General features: G+C 41.9%; 1 protein-coding gene across 2 annotated transcripts; it reads right to left on the bottom strand.

Annotated features, from left to right (window-relative positions):
* Nucleotides 1–1,898: 1,898 nt before the first annotated feature.
* On the bottom strand, nt 1,899–8,674 carry LOC128108033 (disks large homolog 5-like). 2 transcript variants are annotated; one of them, XM_052734353.1, is made up of 5 exons: nt 8,324–8,674; nt 7,296–7,476; nt 6,358–6,473; nt 4,457–4,557; nt 1,899–4,298 (listed from the first exon to the last, which is right to left on the bottom strand). In XM_052734353.1, the coding sequence occupies exons 1-4, from the start codon at nt 8,491–8,493 to the stop codon at nt 4,470–4,472; spliced, it is 555 nt and encodes a 184-aa protein (XP_052590313.1). In that variant the 5' UTR covers nt 8,494–8,674; the 3' UTR covers nt 1,899–4,298; nt 4,457–4,469. The 2 variants fall into 2 exon arrangements, with proteins under 2 accessions (XP_052590313.1, XP_052590314.1); XM_052734354.1 differs by lacking the exon at nt 4,457–4,557.
* Nucleotides 8,675–12,926: the final 4,252 nt, after the last annotated feature.

Genomic DNA, 12,926 nt, shown 5'->3' with positions numbered 1-12,926 from the left:
GGACAAGTTGCAGCCATGAGTTCTCTACTCTCACCATGTTCATCCCAGGGTCATACTCAGGAGTGCTAATTCTGTGGATTCCTTGACTCTGGGTGGAGTATAGACAGCTCTCAGCTAAGAGGAATGTGGATGACAACAGAAGGCAGAGGTGGCGACCTGGACCAAATTTGAAACATACAGAACATATCATCCTCATTAGAAGAGTTCATCAGCACCAGTGAGGCATGGGCAAGCCATAGAGACTGTCTTGACATTCACCAAAACATATGGGCTCTTGGAGAGAATAAGAAAGAGACAATAGCCGGACGGTGGTGGCGTACGCCTTTAATCCCAGCACTCGGGAGGCAGAGCCAGGCAGATCTCTGTGAGTTCGAGGCCAGCCTGGGCGACCAAGTGAGTTCCAGGACAGGCGCAAAGCTACACAGAGAAACCGTGTCTCGAAAAAACAAAACAAAACAAAAAAAAAGAAAGAAAGAGACAATAAATAATTGTTAGCCAGGCATCTATAGAAGATGTGTTGGGGCATTTGGGGAGTAACAAAGGTCTTAGAAAATCTACAAATTCAAGATGACCACATACTCTTAATCTGTTTTTCTCATAAAGATTTAATATTGGCTTATTTATTTCTATGGTTCCTGTTGTCAAAATAAAATAAGAAAAAGTCCAAAATCACTCAAATGGAACACATAGTAATATATTGATATGAGTGCATCAGATGGAGATATTCTAGCATAAATGAGAAATGGGAAGACAGTTGTCTTAATTTCAGTGGGTCAAGACTTGGCACGCCCAAATACATGCGACTCAGAGAACAATTTCTAGCAGTTTTTTTATTCTTTCTATCATTAAGGTGGGTCCCAGGGATAGAAATGCATGTCTCCAGGCTTGTCTGCATTACCTTTACCTGCTTAGACATTTTCCAGTCCATCATCAAAGCCACAGATTTTAATAAGATACATATCTCTGTATATGGTCTCTGTGTATATCTATCCTAATTTGGAAATATTTATCCTCAAAATGAATGTTTGTCACAGTTAATGAAGGGCAAGAATCAGAGTTGGGAGAATTTTAAATCTTCTACGATAACTAACAGTTTGATGTATTTCACTTCATAGGATGCAACAGGGTGAATTTTCCACCCCAGTCATAAATAATGTACTAATTTTGAACCTAACATATTGCACGTGCTAGGGAAGTATTCTGTCTCCAAGTTGTATTCCTGGCATTTAACTCCATTCATCTGCTACAACTACTATAGGGCAGACATCAAGATGAGCTTTAACTGTCAATTTTGCCCTCATAAGAATGACCATGTAAGTAGCTGACAGAATGCTTTGAAGACTAGGCATGCTTATCTGAGATAGAAGAAGTGCCCCAGTACACATTACACACTCTACACAGTTTAGTCTGAGAAAGGTTGATAGTAAACTGTTATCTCCCTCCACAAATGCAAGGAGAAGAAACCGTGTTAATCTATCTGTAGCATTTATCAAAAGAACCAAAACTATGCTGAGGATTCACATGGAAGTAAGGCATGACTGAACACAGGCTCCTTCCCAATTATGGAAAGATGTACAGGGAGACACATGCTGCAGTTCAGTGATTGGTAGTGCAGGATGAATGAAGTCTCAGATGGTTCCAGTGTGTCTACAGGTATTATGTCAGAGTCAGTGAAGAATGAGAAAGTGACCAATGAAAGGGAGGAACTGAAATGAACCACCTGCTTCTCTGGCTTTAGAGATCTTAAAAGCTATGGTTTGAGAGACACAGACTTGTATTTACAAGGATAATTCCTTCACACATTAACTCTCTGACTTACTGTGAGTCTCAAGTCAGATCCATTCCAAGAGAACTTCAGAAGAATAAAGTCTACATCTGAAAGAAACCTTTCTTCAATACACTGTGACTTCTGCTGTGGTGAAAGTGTAGCATCAACCATCCCTCTCCCTTTCAAGCCTTGCAGAGATACACTCTCCGCCAGAGGTATGTGGCTTTTGCTGCAGATACCATCCACCCAGACAAATGTGAAGTTTCCACTTAACACTGCTTAGCTGGTGCATCACCGGTATATCTTACCCCATCTCCATCCCCAAGCGGGTCTTAAAAGTCTGCATTTCATCTAATGGGCCTACTCTGCATTGTCATCTAAATGAGAGGTGACATAACTGCTCCAACGCTGATTTAAGAGATGCTGAGCGATGATCCTGAACCCAGGAGCACTCTGCTTGAATGCCTGGCATCCCAAGTAATCTCCCATGCCTACCTCATGGTCCTGTCCCTACAGTTCTCCAGAAATATCTCTCTTCGGTTAGGTGTAATCCAGTCCAAGTAATGCACTAGAGAGGCTAGAAGGACAAAAGTCAAGTGCAGGGTCTGGAGAGATCACTCATCCTTTAAGAGGATGTGTAGCTCTCCCAGAGGACCCAGAAATCAGCTAATAAACATCTGTGACTCCAGTTCCGTGTGGAATCCATTGCCCTTTCTGGCTTCAGTGCAAACTGATTGCTTGTGGTGCATAGAAAACAGACAAAATACCCATATACATAAATACAAGTAAATGAATCAAAAATTTCCATGCAAAATGAATGGTCAAGGCAACAGCACATTAAAAAGACCACATCTCAATATGTCTTAGAAGGTTACTACCCCTGCATTGCCACTGTCACTGGTGCTGTATTTCAGGAAAAGGATGGCAGACATCTATAGGTTTCCTCATTTCTTCTATACTCCTGTAAGTAATGTTCTCACTTCCTGAGATGCATTAGAAAACATAGGTGTATTTCTGAAAAATCTGATATGAATGATCACGTCATGAACATGTGTGTATCTATTCTCCGTTTTTTTAAGTAGCTAGACATGTGAAGTCAGGTGTTTTATATGGATCTTTTTCCATCATGAAGTGGATATTCATGGAGTAGGCCATGCGATTCACACCCAAGATACCATCTTGGTTTGTAACCCTGTCTAGCTGAGAACTCACAATGTACCCTAAGCTTCCTGGGACTTTAAGAGATCCACCTCTGTCTGTTGAGTTCTAATGTTACAGGAGTGTGACACCACACCTGACTCAAATCTACTTTCGGAATGAAGAGAATGTACCAGGTTTATCTGTCCCCTATGGGAGAACTTACCCTGTTGGAGGAGGGCAGGAGGGGTGGGGGGAATGTGGTAGGCAGGAGAGGGAGGAGTGATGAGAGTTGGATCTGTGGTTGGTAAGTAAAGTCAAAAAAATTTAAAGGAAAGAATGAAGAGTTGGAAATTTTTTTATTTGTGAAATTACAGAAATTTGACTGAATAGGGCCTTAAAGGGGTGCTTAGTATATCCAGTGTATAGCTTTAGCAAAATATAAAATCAAAGAAAGAACAAAGCACCAAAAAATAAAAAAACAGCAAAACAAAACAAAGAACAACAAAACCTAAATTCATGCAAACCCCAAAACAAACCAAAACTATTTACATAAGAAGCTTTCTCTTCATGCAGATATCCTGCAGTCTGAGGCTGACTTTGGATAGAAGTTGGAAGACAACCCTCAATGGAAATACCCTCTTCAAGACAAGTGTGGTCATGCCACTTTGGGGCTTCTAGGTTAAGTCCTTGCCAAAGTTGATCTTATGCCATGTTGGCCACTATATGATTCTGTCAGCCAAAATGTGTCTGTGTGCCCATTCAAGAGCAAAAAATGACACAGGGAGCATCTGTTACCAAAAGACATAACAGCTCTTGGTGACATCCTTCCTAAATCATCTCTCAGAACAATTCACTTCACCATCACGTGTGCACGAAATTGAGTAGTTCCCGCACTGGACTGGAGTGAGAATATGATGCTTCCTTTGTGTGGTCTGTCTGGATAGAAGCATGACATCAACACAGTCTCTGTTGACATATCTCCCTCCACATATGAAGGGCTCAACACTCAGTCAGCTACCAAAAGTTTGTAGCAATAAACTTTCAGAGTAACTATGAGTGGAAACATATTCTCTCTCCATGTTGTTGTGGCCCTCACTGGGAACACTTGCTGGTAGATGTCAGCTTTTTCTACATAACTCTTGGTGTTTATTTTTTTGAATCTCAAGCATCTTCTTGATGGTTTCTTTATTCCATAACTAGTGAGTCAACAGACACATGGATCAGATTATGGATGGATGACCTTCAGGGCAAATGATATTTGCCTCACTGGTGATTTCACAACTAGTAGTACATGTCTTGTTCTGAGGAGGCCTTGATCATAGAGTGGAGAATGTCAGGGTTTCTAGTTGACTATGGATTCCTTCAGCCTCCTCAGTTCTCATAAAGGGTGCTGTGAGAGAAGAAAAGGCAATCAGATCTAAAAACAGCCTTGCTAGGTCACTAGCTAGATAAATTCAGGGCCTATTCACACATAGGAAACTAGAATCAAGGAAGAACTCCACCCCACAAATGCCGTGTTGCTGGGGATGGGATGTCATGATGGCTCACTTGCTTATGACAATTAGTGCTCCTGCTGCAGCAGCTCTGTCGGCAGGAGGCTCTCATCCTGAGCTGTGGATTGTTCCAGCTCATGTTGGAGATTTTCTGACCTAGAGGAGGAAGTTAGTAAGGGCAGAGTCCTGGTGGGGATCCACCATGTCACCTGTCATTCAGTGATATCACAAAAACTCAATTGTGCTGGACAGTCAACACTGAACTTTGGCAGCAATCATTGTATGTACACCTAAGGAATAAGTGTCACAGAATAGTTGAACCTTGAATTATTTTCTGCCCTTAACAAGTATCAGATGTTGATATGAGTACTATATGTACTGTGCTCTAATGAGAAAGACCTGGACTTTTTCCTACAGTATAGAAATATCATTTAAATAAAAGGAGTAGCATATTAAAGTCATATATAATAGCACAATGGAGATAGACTGTTCATGATGAGTTTCTCATCAACTTCCTCATGTTTTCTTGTCCAATTTCTGTTTATTTCTTTCTAGGAAGTGTTACAATATGCATCTCTGGCTGACTAGATACATGTTCTAGGATGGCTACAAGAGGCCAGAGATTTCCTGCCTGTGCTCCCAAAGTGCTTGGATTAAAGACATGAACAATGACATACACTTGTCCTTATTCCTGATTTTAATTGATATTATTTTGTTTTCCTCTCCATGTTGTACAATGCTGTCACAGGTTTGATAGAGAAAAACTTAAAATTCCAAGCTGTGTTCCTTCTTTTCTTTTTTAGAGGGATTACATGAGTAAGGGTGGTAAATATCATGATGAGGATATCTACAGAAACACCTGAACCAAGCTTAAAAGAACACAGGAAATTTAGACTGACAGTTGTGAACTTCTGCATATGGGGGACTGTTGTGGAGCTGTTTGTGTCTGAGGGGCCCTGACAGTGTGATCAGGATCTATTCCTGGTGCATGAGCTGTCTTTCTGGATCCCATTACCTATGGTTGGACACCTTGCTCTTGCTTGATAAAATGGGGAGGGTCTTGGTCCTGCCTCAACAGAATGTATCAGGCTTAACTGTCCTACCATGGGAGAACTTACCCTGTTGGAGGAGGAGATGAAGGGTCAGGGAAGAAGGTGAGTGGGGACTGGGAGGAGGGAAGAATGGGGGATCTGTGGTTGGTATGTAAAATGAATAAAAAATAATTTTTAAAAGACCACCTCACTTTATATACATAGACTTAATACAACTTTGCACCCAGGTAATACATAAGATGGAGCCTCTCATGCTAGAGCAGTATTTCTTGAGCCATGTGTCTGAGAACATTGTCACTGGTAATAAACAAGAAGAGCTGTGTTATCCTAAGGCCTACAGCTGGGATTCTACATCCTGACACTCTAGAGGAGTCTGTTCAACAACACTCGGTGAAGGTTCAGAGACATCTACCTGGGTTCATCCTGCCAATGACTAAACGTATTATATCCCCAGTACACTTTACATGGGAAATGCTCAAACAATGAAGACAGCCATGTGACATCAAATAGTGACAAGGGTGCAAATCTCATCCCACAGGTGCTAATCCTGAATAAAAATGTAATTTCAGTCAGATATGGTGAGGCACACCTTTAAATCCCATCACTTGGGAGGCAAAAGCAGTCAGAGCTCTGTGAGTTCAAGGAAAGCCTGGTGAGAACATACCAGAGAGATCAGAATGGAGTAATGGGACACAAGTGTACAGACCCAGGGAGTATCAAACATATTGTTTGCTGGACAGGAGTTTTTGTTGACGGGACCAGCATAATACTCTGAGTTCTGAGTTGGTCTACCCATGCTTGGAGCAGGGAGTCTTGCTGATAAGCAAAAGCCCACAAAGGACAGAGAGCCCTGGTACAGGGAACCCAATTGGCTCCATACCCCAACTTCAGCCTGGGTTCCTACCTCATCTGGGAGACAGTCAAATGATGCTGCAGCTTTATTGCCAGGTGTTTTTGCTGTGTGAACACCTCCCTCTGCTTCAGCAAGCTCTGGAGTCTCTCTTCCATTCTTTGCTGCTCCTGTTCATTACAAGATTGGGTCCTTATTGAAGGGTTGAGTAAAGTATAGTCAATACATTCTCTCACAAGTGAAAGCACACGCACAGAATCCCAAGAGCTTATTGGTCAGTCAATCTCACGAAATTTCAAGCTCATGGGCACATGAGAAAGCCTGCTTGAAGTTCATAAGACAGAGACTGACCAAGAGAGAAACCCAGTGGTCTCCTCTAGCTGTCATCCACATGAAATATGCACTGCACTCCCACATGCCTCTATTAAACACACACACACACACACACACACACACACACACACCACGGAGAGACAGAGAGTGACAGAGAAAGGGGTGAGATGAAAACAACAAAGTGATAGAGGAGCAGTTATCTTTAAAATAAGCACACCAGCCTTTAAGCAAACTCCCAAAACTCAGCTTTCATTCCTGGGAACTAAAATCGCCTATGGGGGCATACTCTTGAACCAGTGGAGATTGTTGGAAAAATTTTTACTCTTGAACTCAATTCTATGTATAGCAATCCTCCCATCATAATGACATGTAGCTGTGTGATGAGTGATTGACCTGTTTCTCCCCATTGACTACAGGTTCAAGAAGAGTATCAGGGATTGCATGCCAATGACCAAGATTTTCAGAGGAGACTCACTTCTCAGAAATACTAATGCACAGACACAGAATGAACAATTTTATGTCATGAAGTGGGTGGATGGATGGGTGTATGAATGAGGAAAGTGATGAGATAGAGCACAGGTGTCTAGATGGTTAGATTTGGTAAGGTTGCATAAGTAAATGATGCTGGACCTAACTGTGACCCAGCTGCCTGTTCCTACCTGCTGTTCCTGGTTCTGGAGGTCACTGATCTCTTCTTGATCCTTACTGAGCACTTGCAAGTCACCCAAGTGGTGCTTCAGCCTGACGCAATCCTCCATTATGTTCTCCTTCTCTTGCCTAAGCATATCCAATTTCTTTTTGAGCTGACTCTGCTCCATCAGGAGCCGGCTCTGCAGATCACTGGAAACAAATTCCAAATGGTAAGACCATTTCAGTCACCTCTGGTCACCCACAACACAATGATTCAACAACCCAACCCTATCCCAGGTTCACAGGAAGATGTAAGCAAGAACCTTCAACAGTAATGACAGTTGCACTCAAAGCCAAAAGCAGAGAACAGTTATTTCCTGCCAGAATCAAACTATTTCTGAAACCCCCCCCCCAAATAACTGAAATTCATGCACTTCCATAACCAAGACGAGTGTTCCACCTGTCCTAATCAGTCCACTGTCATGAGGAAACACCAGCAGGTAATGTGCAAGTACACTTGGGGAAGTAGGAGACCCTAAGGGTGCATCGATCCCATAGCAGTAAACTCCTGCCTGACAACCCTCTCCTGAGGACAATTGCTCTTCTAACCAGTGATTCTCAGTATGTGGGTTGTGAACCCTTTGGGATCTAAGGAGCCTTTCACAAGGGACACATATTAGATGTCCTATGTAGACATTTACATTAAAATTATTAACAGTGGCAAAATAAACTTAAGACAATGCTACAAAATAATTTTATGGTTTGGGGTCATCAAAACAATGAAGCAATGTATTAAAGTATCACAGTATTAGGAAGGTTAATAACCACTGATCTGGAGGCTCTGAATGACAATATGGTGCTTGGAAGAGCTAGTAGTCTCTTTAAACCTTAGCAAACCTAAGTAAAGAGGCATAAGTCCAAAGGCTGCTTGCTAATGCTGCTGGCTAAGAAGCAGAAAAACTAGAAGCACATCTGCAGACCCTGCAGTTTAAACACAAAGAAAATTGGAGTTGGCTATTGTACAACAGTTGGGGTCCTTGCCAATATAAGCACTTACCAAAGGAAGACTTTCTCTTTGGTCAGCTCACTGAGCTTCTGTGAGGCCTCCAAATTCTCATTCTCAAACTTCTGCAGGTCTAACATGACCTGCTGATGTTCCATCTTGAACTTTTCCCAGAAAGGATTTGGCCTGTGGTAGGGCCTGGACCCAGAAGCAAAGAATTCCATGAATACAGGCCTCAAGGTTCACATGAATTCAGTGTGTGTTCTCTATTACTGGAATTAATAAGATGCCACATCCTGGCTCCTATGTACTGGGACCTCTGGCTGCTTATTACACTTGCTCTTCTGGTCCCAGGCCAGCAAAGTCAGGGTGTTAAGAGGGATGCAGCTGCGACTGAATATGCTCCCTCAGGAGTCCTGCACAGCTTGCTATGGAGTTCCCACGAGATGGAGGAGAGGGAGAGAGAGGGGCGGGGGGCAAGGGGATAAAATGCTCTCATTGAGATGACAAATTAATGCATGCAATTGTGTCATCTTAGAGAGGACCAAGAGCAGCAGACTTCAGTACCAGGCCTTGCTGCCACATATTAAGATGTGGTACAAAAACTCTCCAGCTGCTACTTGAAGCATCCAGCACACAATGTCTTTCAAGGCAAGTAAAAAAAAAAAAAATAACAGCATTCTCACACTAGCTACCACTTGACAGGATCTCTCCAAATGTATGCTGGGAATTCAACACTACTGCTTCAGTTCCTAAGTTATGTGACTCAGGCTACAGGCTCTGATTTTCATTTGGAGGAAGCAGAACAGTCTATGTCCCCATCTCACTCCTGCCCATGGGTCAGGTTTTGCTTCAGGGAAGAATTAATGAAATGGTGTTGGGCAAAGAGACTCCCAACCTCCCAGAAGCCCATTTCTTAGACAAAATAAACTAAGGGTGAAATTGTGGAACCGAGACAGTCACCATGGAGTTTGAAACAGTAAATACCTGTTGTCCAAGGATCCTTCGTTTACTAAGATGAGGCGATCTCTCAGATCATTGCGTTGGGCGGTCATCACCTGGAGCTGAGTGGTCAGGCTCTTCACCTTCTGCTTCACTTGCTTCTTTGTGAGGCTGGTTGGAGTGGGTGGTGGCTCTTTGGAGGCCCCTGTGGGTAGATGAATGAACACAAGTGAACGGGCATTGTGACAAGACATAGATAATGAACAGGTCACCCTGATACCTGAGAAGGTTTTTGAGAAAGGATGTAAGCAAGCAATTCAGTGACACCCCAAAGAATTTTGCCCTGGACTGAGATGCCCCCGCTGGGCATCTTAGGTCTCCCATCTCTGTGACAGGAGATAGGTGTCTCAGCCAGCTGATTTCCTCTGCTCCTTTAGCACATGTTTTAGGTAACTAAGGAGAGAGCCTCCTCAGGCTTATTAACAGCTCTAGACTCTGCATTCAACTTGGCTGCAGGGTTCACTAGTCTCTGGCTTTCAAATGCAAGATAAAATTGACACAGTCCACAAGCACTCAGGTCATTAAAGATGCAAAAATATCCTGACAGGTCACTCTAAGCACATGGCAAAAATGGAGAAGCTACACAAGGGCAGAATATTGTCACCATCCTCACCAAGATGCCTCAGTGATTAAGGAGGGTGCATAGAGCTGATGGGCTGTAAATAAATGAAGACACTGAGGTTGAAGTACATTTATGACCTGCTTTGCTGGGCACAGTTCCCTTGAACTTTTTACCCTAATGCTGTCCTTTTTGTCCCCTCTCAACCCCAACCCTCCTGTAGAATTGAAAGGCAAGATCTCCCAGCACAACAGCTTTGGCCTTACTCGCTCCTGATTTCTGGGACAGACAAATTACTCTTCTGGAATCCTTGAATTTCAGGAGCCATGACAAGCAGGGAAGTCCAGTTGGTTCCCAGAGACTCCTACCTCCTGTGTCCCATTACTGGAAGATTCAGCTCAAGCCCACGTCCTGCAGGAACATCCCAATTTCCTGCTCACAACTTACTGTACCATCTTCTGGACCATTTCTTTCTTGACGGTTCACATTGGAATGGCTGACGGCCAGCTTGTGTCTGCCTCTCTCTGGTTTCTCTTCCCTCTCCTTTCTCTCGACCAAATAGAGTCCTGAGTCTTCCCAACATGTTCATGGCTGAACTGTAAGGGCAGTGAACCAACTGTCCAAAGGCAGTTGGTGTTGCTACAACACAGGTGACATCAGATAACATTCTAAAGTCTCCAGGATACAATAGAATGTCCAGGCATGAGACACCCCTGATGTCATGGGGAACTGACATTGCCTCCCTACTAACCAGGTCTTCTCATAACTCTTCAGAAGTCAGGTTTTCCATTCTAGGAATCTCTCCTGGGACTCAAGAGAAATGCTTCAGTACCCTTTTGTTCCATAGCCAGAGATTGCTCTCTAATTTTTTGGAAATGCCTCAGTACTTCCATGTGGGAAAGAAAGTGAGTGTTCATCTCTTATTAAAGTATATATCCAGAAGGTAACAGTATTATAGACATTGATGTGAGGTATGATTCTCCACAAGTACCTGCATCTCCTTATTATCAAGAAATGATAGACTTAATGATAATGGAAAGGACACTTTTTAAACAACTTCCTGGTATGGAGCAAAAAACAGAAATTACAGCCAGTAGATATATGCAGTTTATTTGATTTAAATTGATGAACATGGCAGATTGCATTAGCATGTTACATGGGATCTATAGATAATTACTACCCAGTACATCAGCTTTTAAGAGTTTCTGAAAATGCTCAATGGGTATGACCCAAAATTACATCTAAAAATCCTGTAGAGTTTGCTCTTAGTGATTTTACAGATTGTTCTTCAAAAAGACAAGGAGCATATATTTTATACACAAATTCTTCACACTCCTCAAAATGGATGGTACCTTCCCCTGACTGTACAGCTCAAAGGTAAAAACTTACTATATTCCATCAGTTTGTAGCTAGAGTTTTCCTGCCTGGCCCACAGTCAGGACAAATCTCTATCACCCGCCAGTCCCACAGCTGCTCAGACCCAACCAAGTAAACACACAGAGACTTATATTGCTTACAAACTGTATGGCCATGCCAGGCTTCTTGCTAACTGTTCTGATATCTTAAACTAATCCATTTCTATAAATCTATACCTCGCCATGCGGCTCGTGGCTTACCGGCATCTTCACATGCTGCTTGTCATGGTGGCGGCTGGCAGTGTCTCTTAGTGTATTTGGTGGTTTTCATCTACAATTATTCTTTCTTAGCTGTCAAGTATCGAGATGTCTATACTCAGAATTGGCTCACTACAAGCATGCATGACGCCTCTCTCTAGCTAATCAGTTGCAGAGCACAAACTGTTTTTAGCACGGGTCACTGGCACTTCCACAAAAATACAATTGTATCTTATCTAAAACTTGACTTGTCAAATAGCTCTTTATGGGTGTCCATGCTAGGACTCCTTTTACAACTTAAAATTGGTAATGGTCCTGCTTATACTAGCCAACACCTTCAAGAATTTTACACTTTATGGAATATTAACCATGTTACTAAAATCCCTTACTAGCCATAAGATCCAGCTGTTGTAAAATGCTATCTAATAATTAAATTGGCAAGTTTCAAAAATAAAAGGGCAATATTTCGGAACTTAGGTAAAACTACACACAATACTACATTTAGCCAAGTTAACCATTAATTTTTCCACTTTAAAGTATAATTGTTTTCTGCTTCCCTTAAAGCATTTTGCCTTAAAGTATACACAGACTAAAGAAAATGTTAAGTCAAAAGATAAACAAACTAATCTATGGAGAGGGCCTGATAATCTAATCTTGAGGCAAGGATATGTTTATATTTTTGTGGGAAATTCATGAAGTCCTAGATGGCTTTCGATCTGACCAGGATAGCATCCCTGAGACCACCTAATAATGAAACAACTGAATGTAGACAACAAACCCATGAATGTGGGATGGAGAGTAAACCTATTGTTAACTTGGAGCAAGAGACATCAAGATGCTTTCTGATCACTGAGATTTTGGGGTAAAAGCAAGGACACTTATATCACTGTATCAAGAATAATGTTTTATTTCTTGACTATATTACATGTTAACACTAACCTTCTCAATGAAAGATATATTTTGATAAGAGGAATAAAAGGCACACCTATAATTGGAAGCACTAAGTTGTTGTTTTGCCATGCTAAGGTTCATTTGTAAGTTTTTATAACCAATCCTAGGAATGGTTACTGGAATATAAAGAGAGGTGTCAAATATGGCGTCTATGATCTATAAAAATACTATTACAGCAAAATATTATCAGATACTAATCAAGAGATAGATGAAACGATCAATACCCAAGCAAGGGTATTGGTAGAGTGAGTGCACTATTTTATTAAATCTGACTACTACTCACAGTCATGAACACTACACCAGACCTTACTTTGGGAAGCCTATATCAAAGGATTTTGCAGAGCTCTCACTGAGGCTAATTCATTTCAGGAGACACCAGGTAAACATTCCATCATGGAGATTTTAAGAAAAAAATTGTAAGAAAACTTTTCCTGATAGAAGGAGCCCTAACTCTTCCTTTCTGGACATGAGAAAACAGTAGCTGGCATTCTGCTCAGCAGGGACCTGACTCCTTGCACATTTTACCTTATTC

Source organism: Peromyscus californicus, unplaced genomic scaffold, assembly GCF_007827085.1.
Source record: "Peromyscus californicus insignis strain IS unplaced genomic scaffold, ASM782708v3 Scaffold_12__1_contigs__length_115047231, whole genome shotgun sequence".
NCBI lineage: Eukaryota > Metazoa > Chordata > Mammalia > Rodentia > Cricetidae > Peromyscus > Peromyscus californicus.
This window is presented reverse-complemented; position numbering and strand designations above follow the sequence as displayed.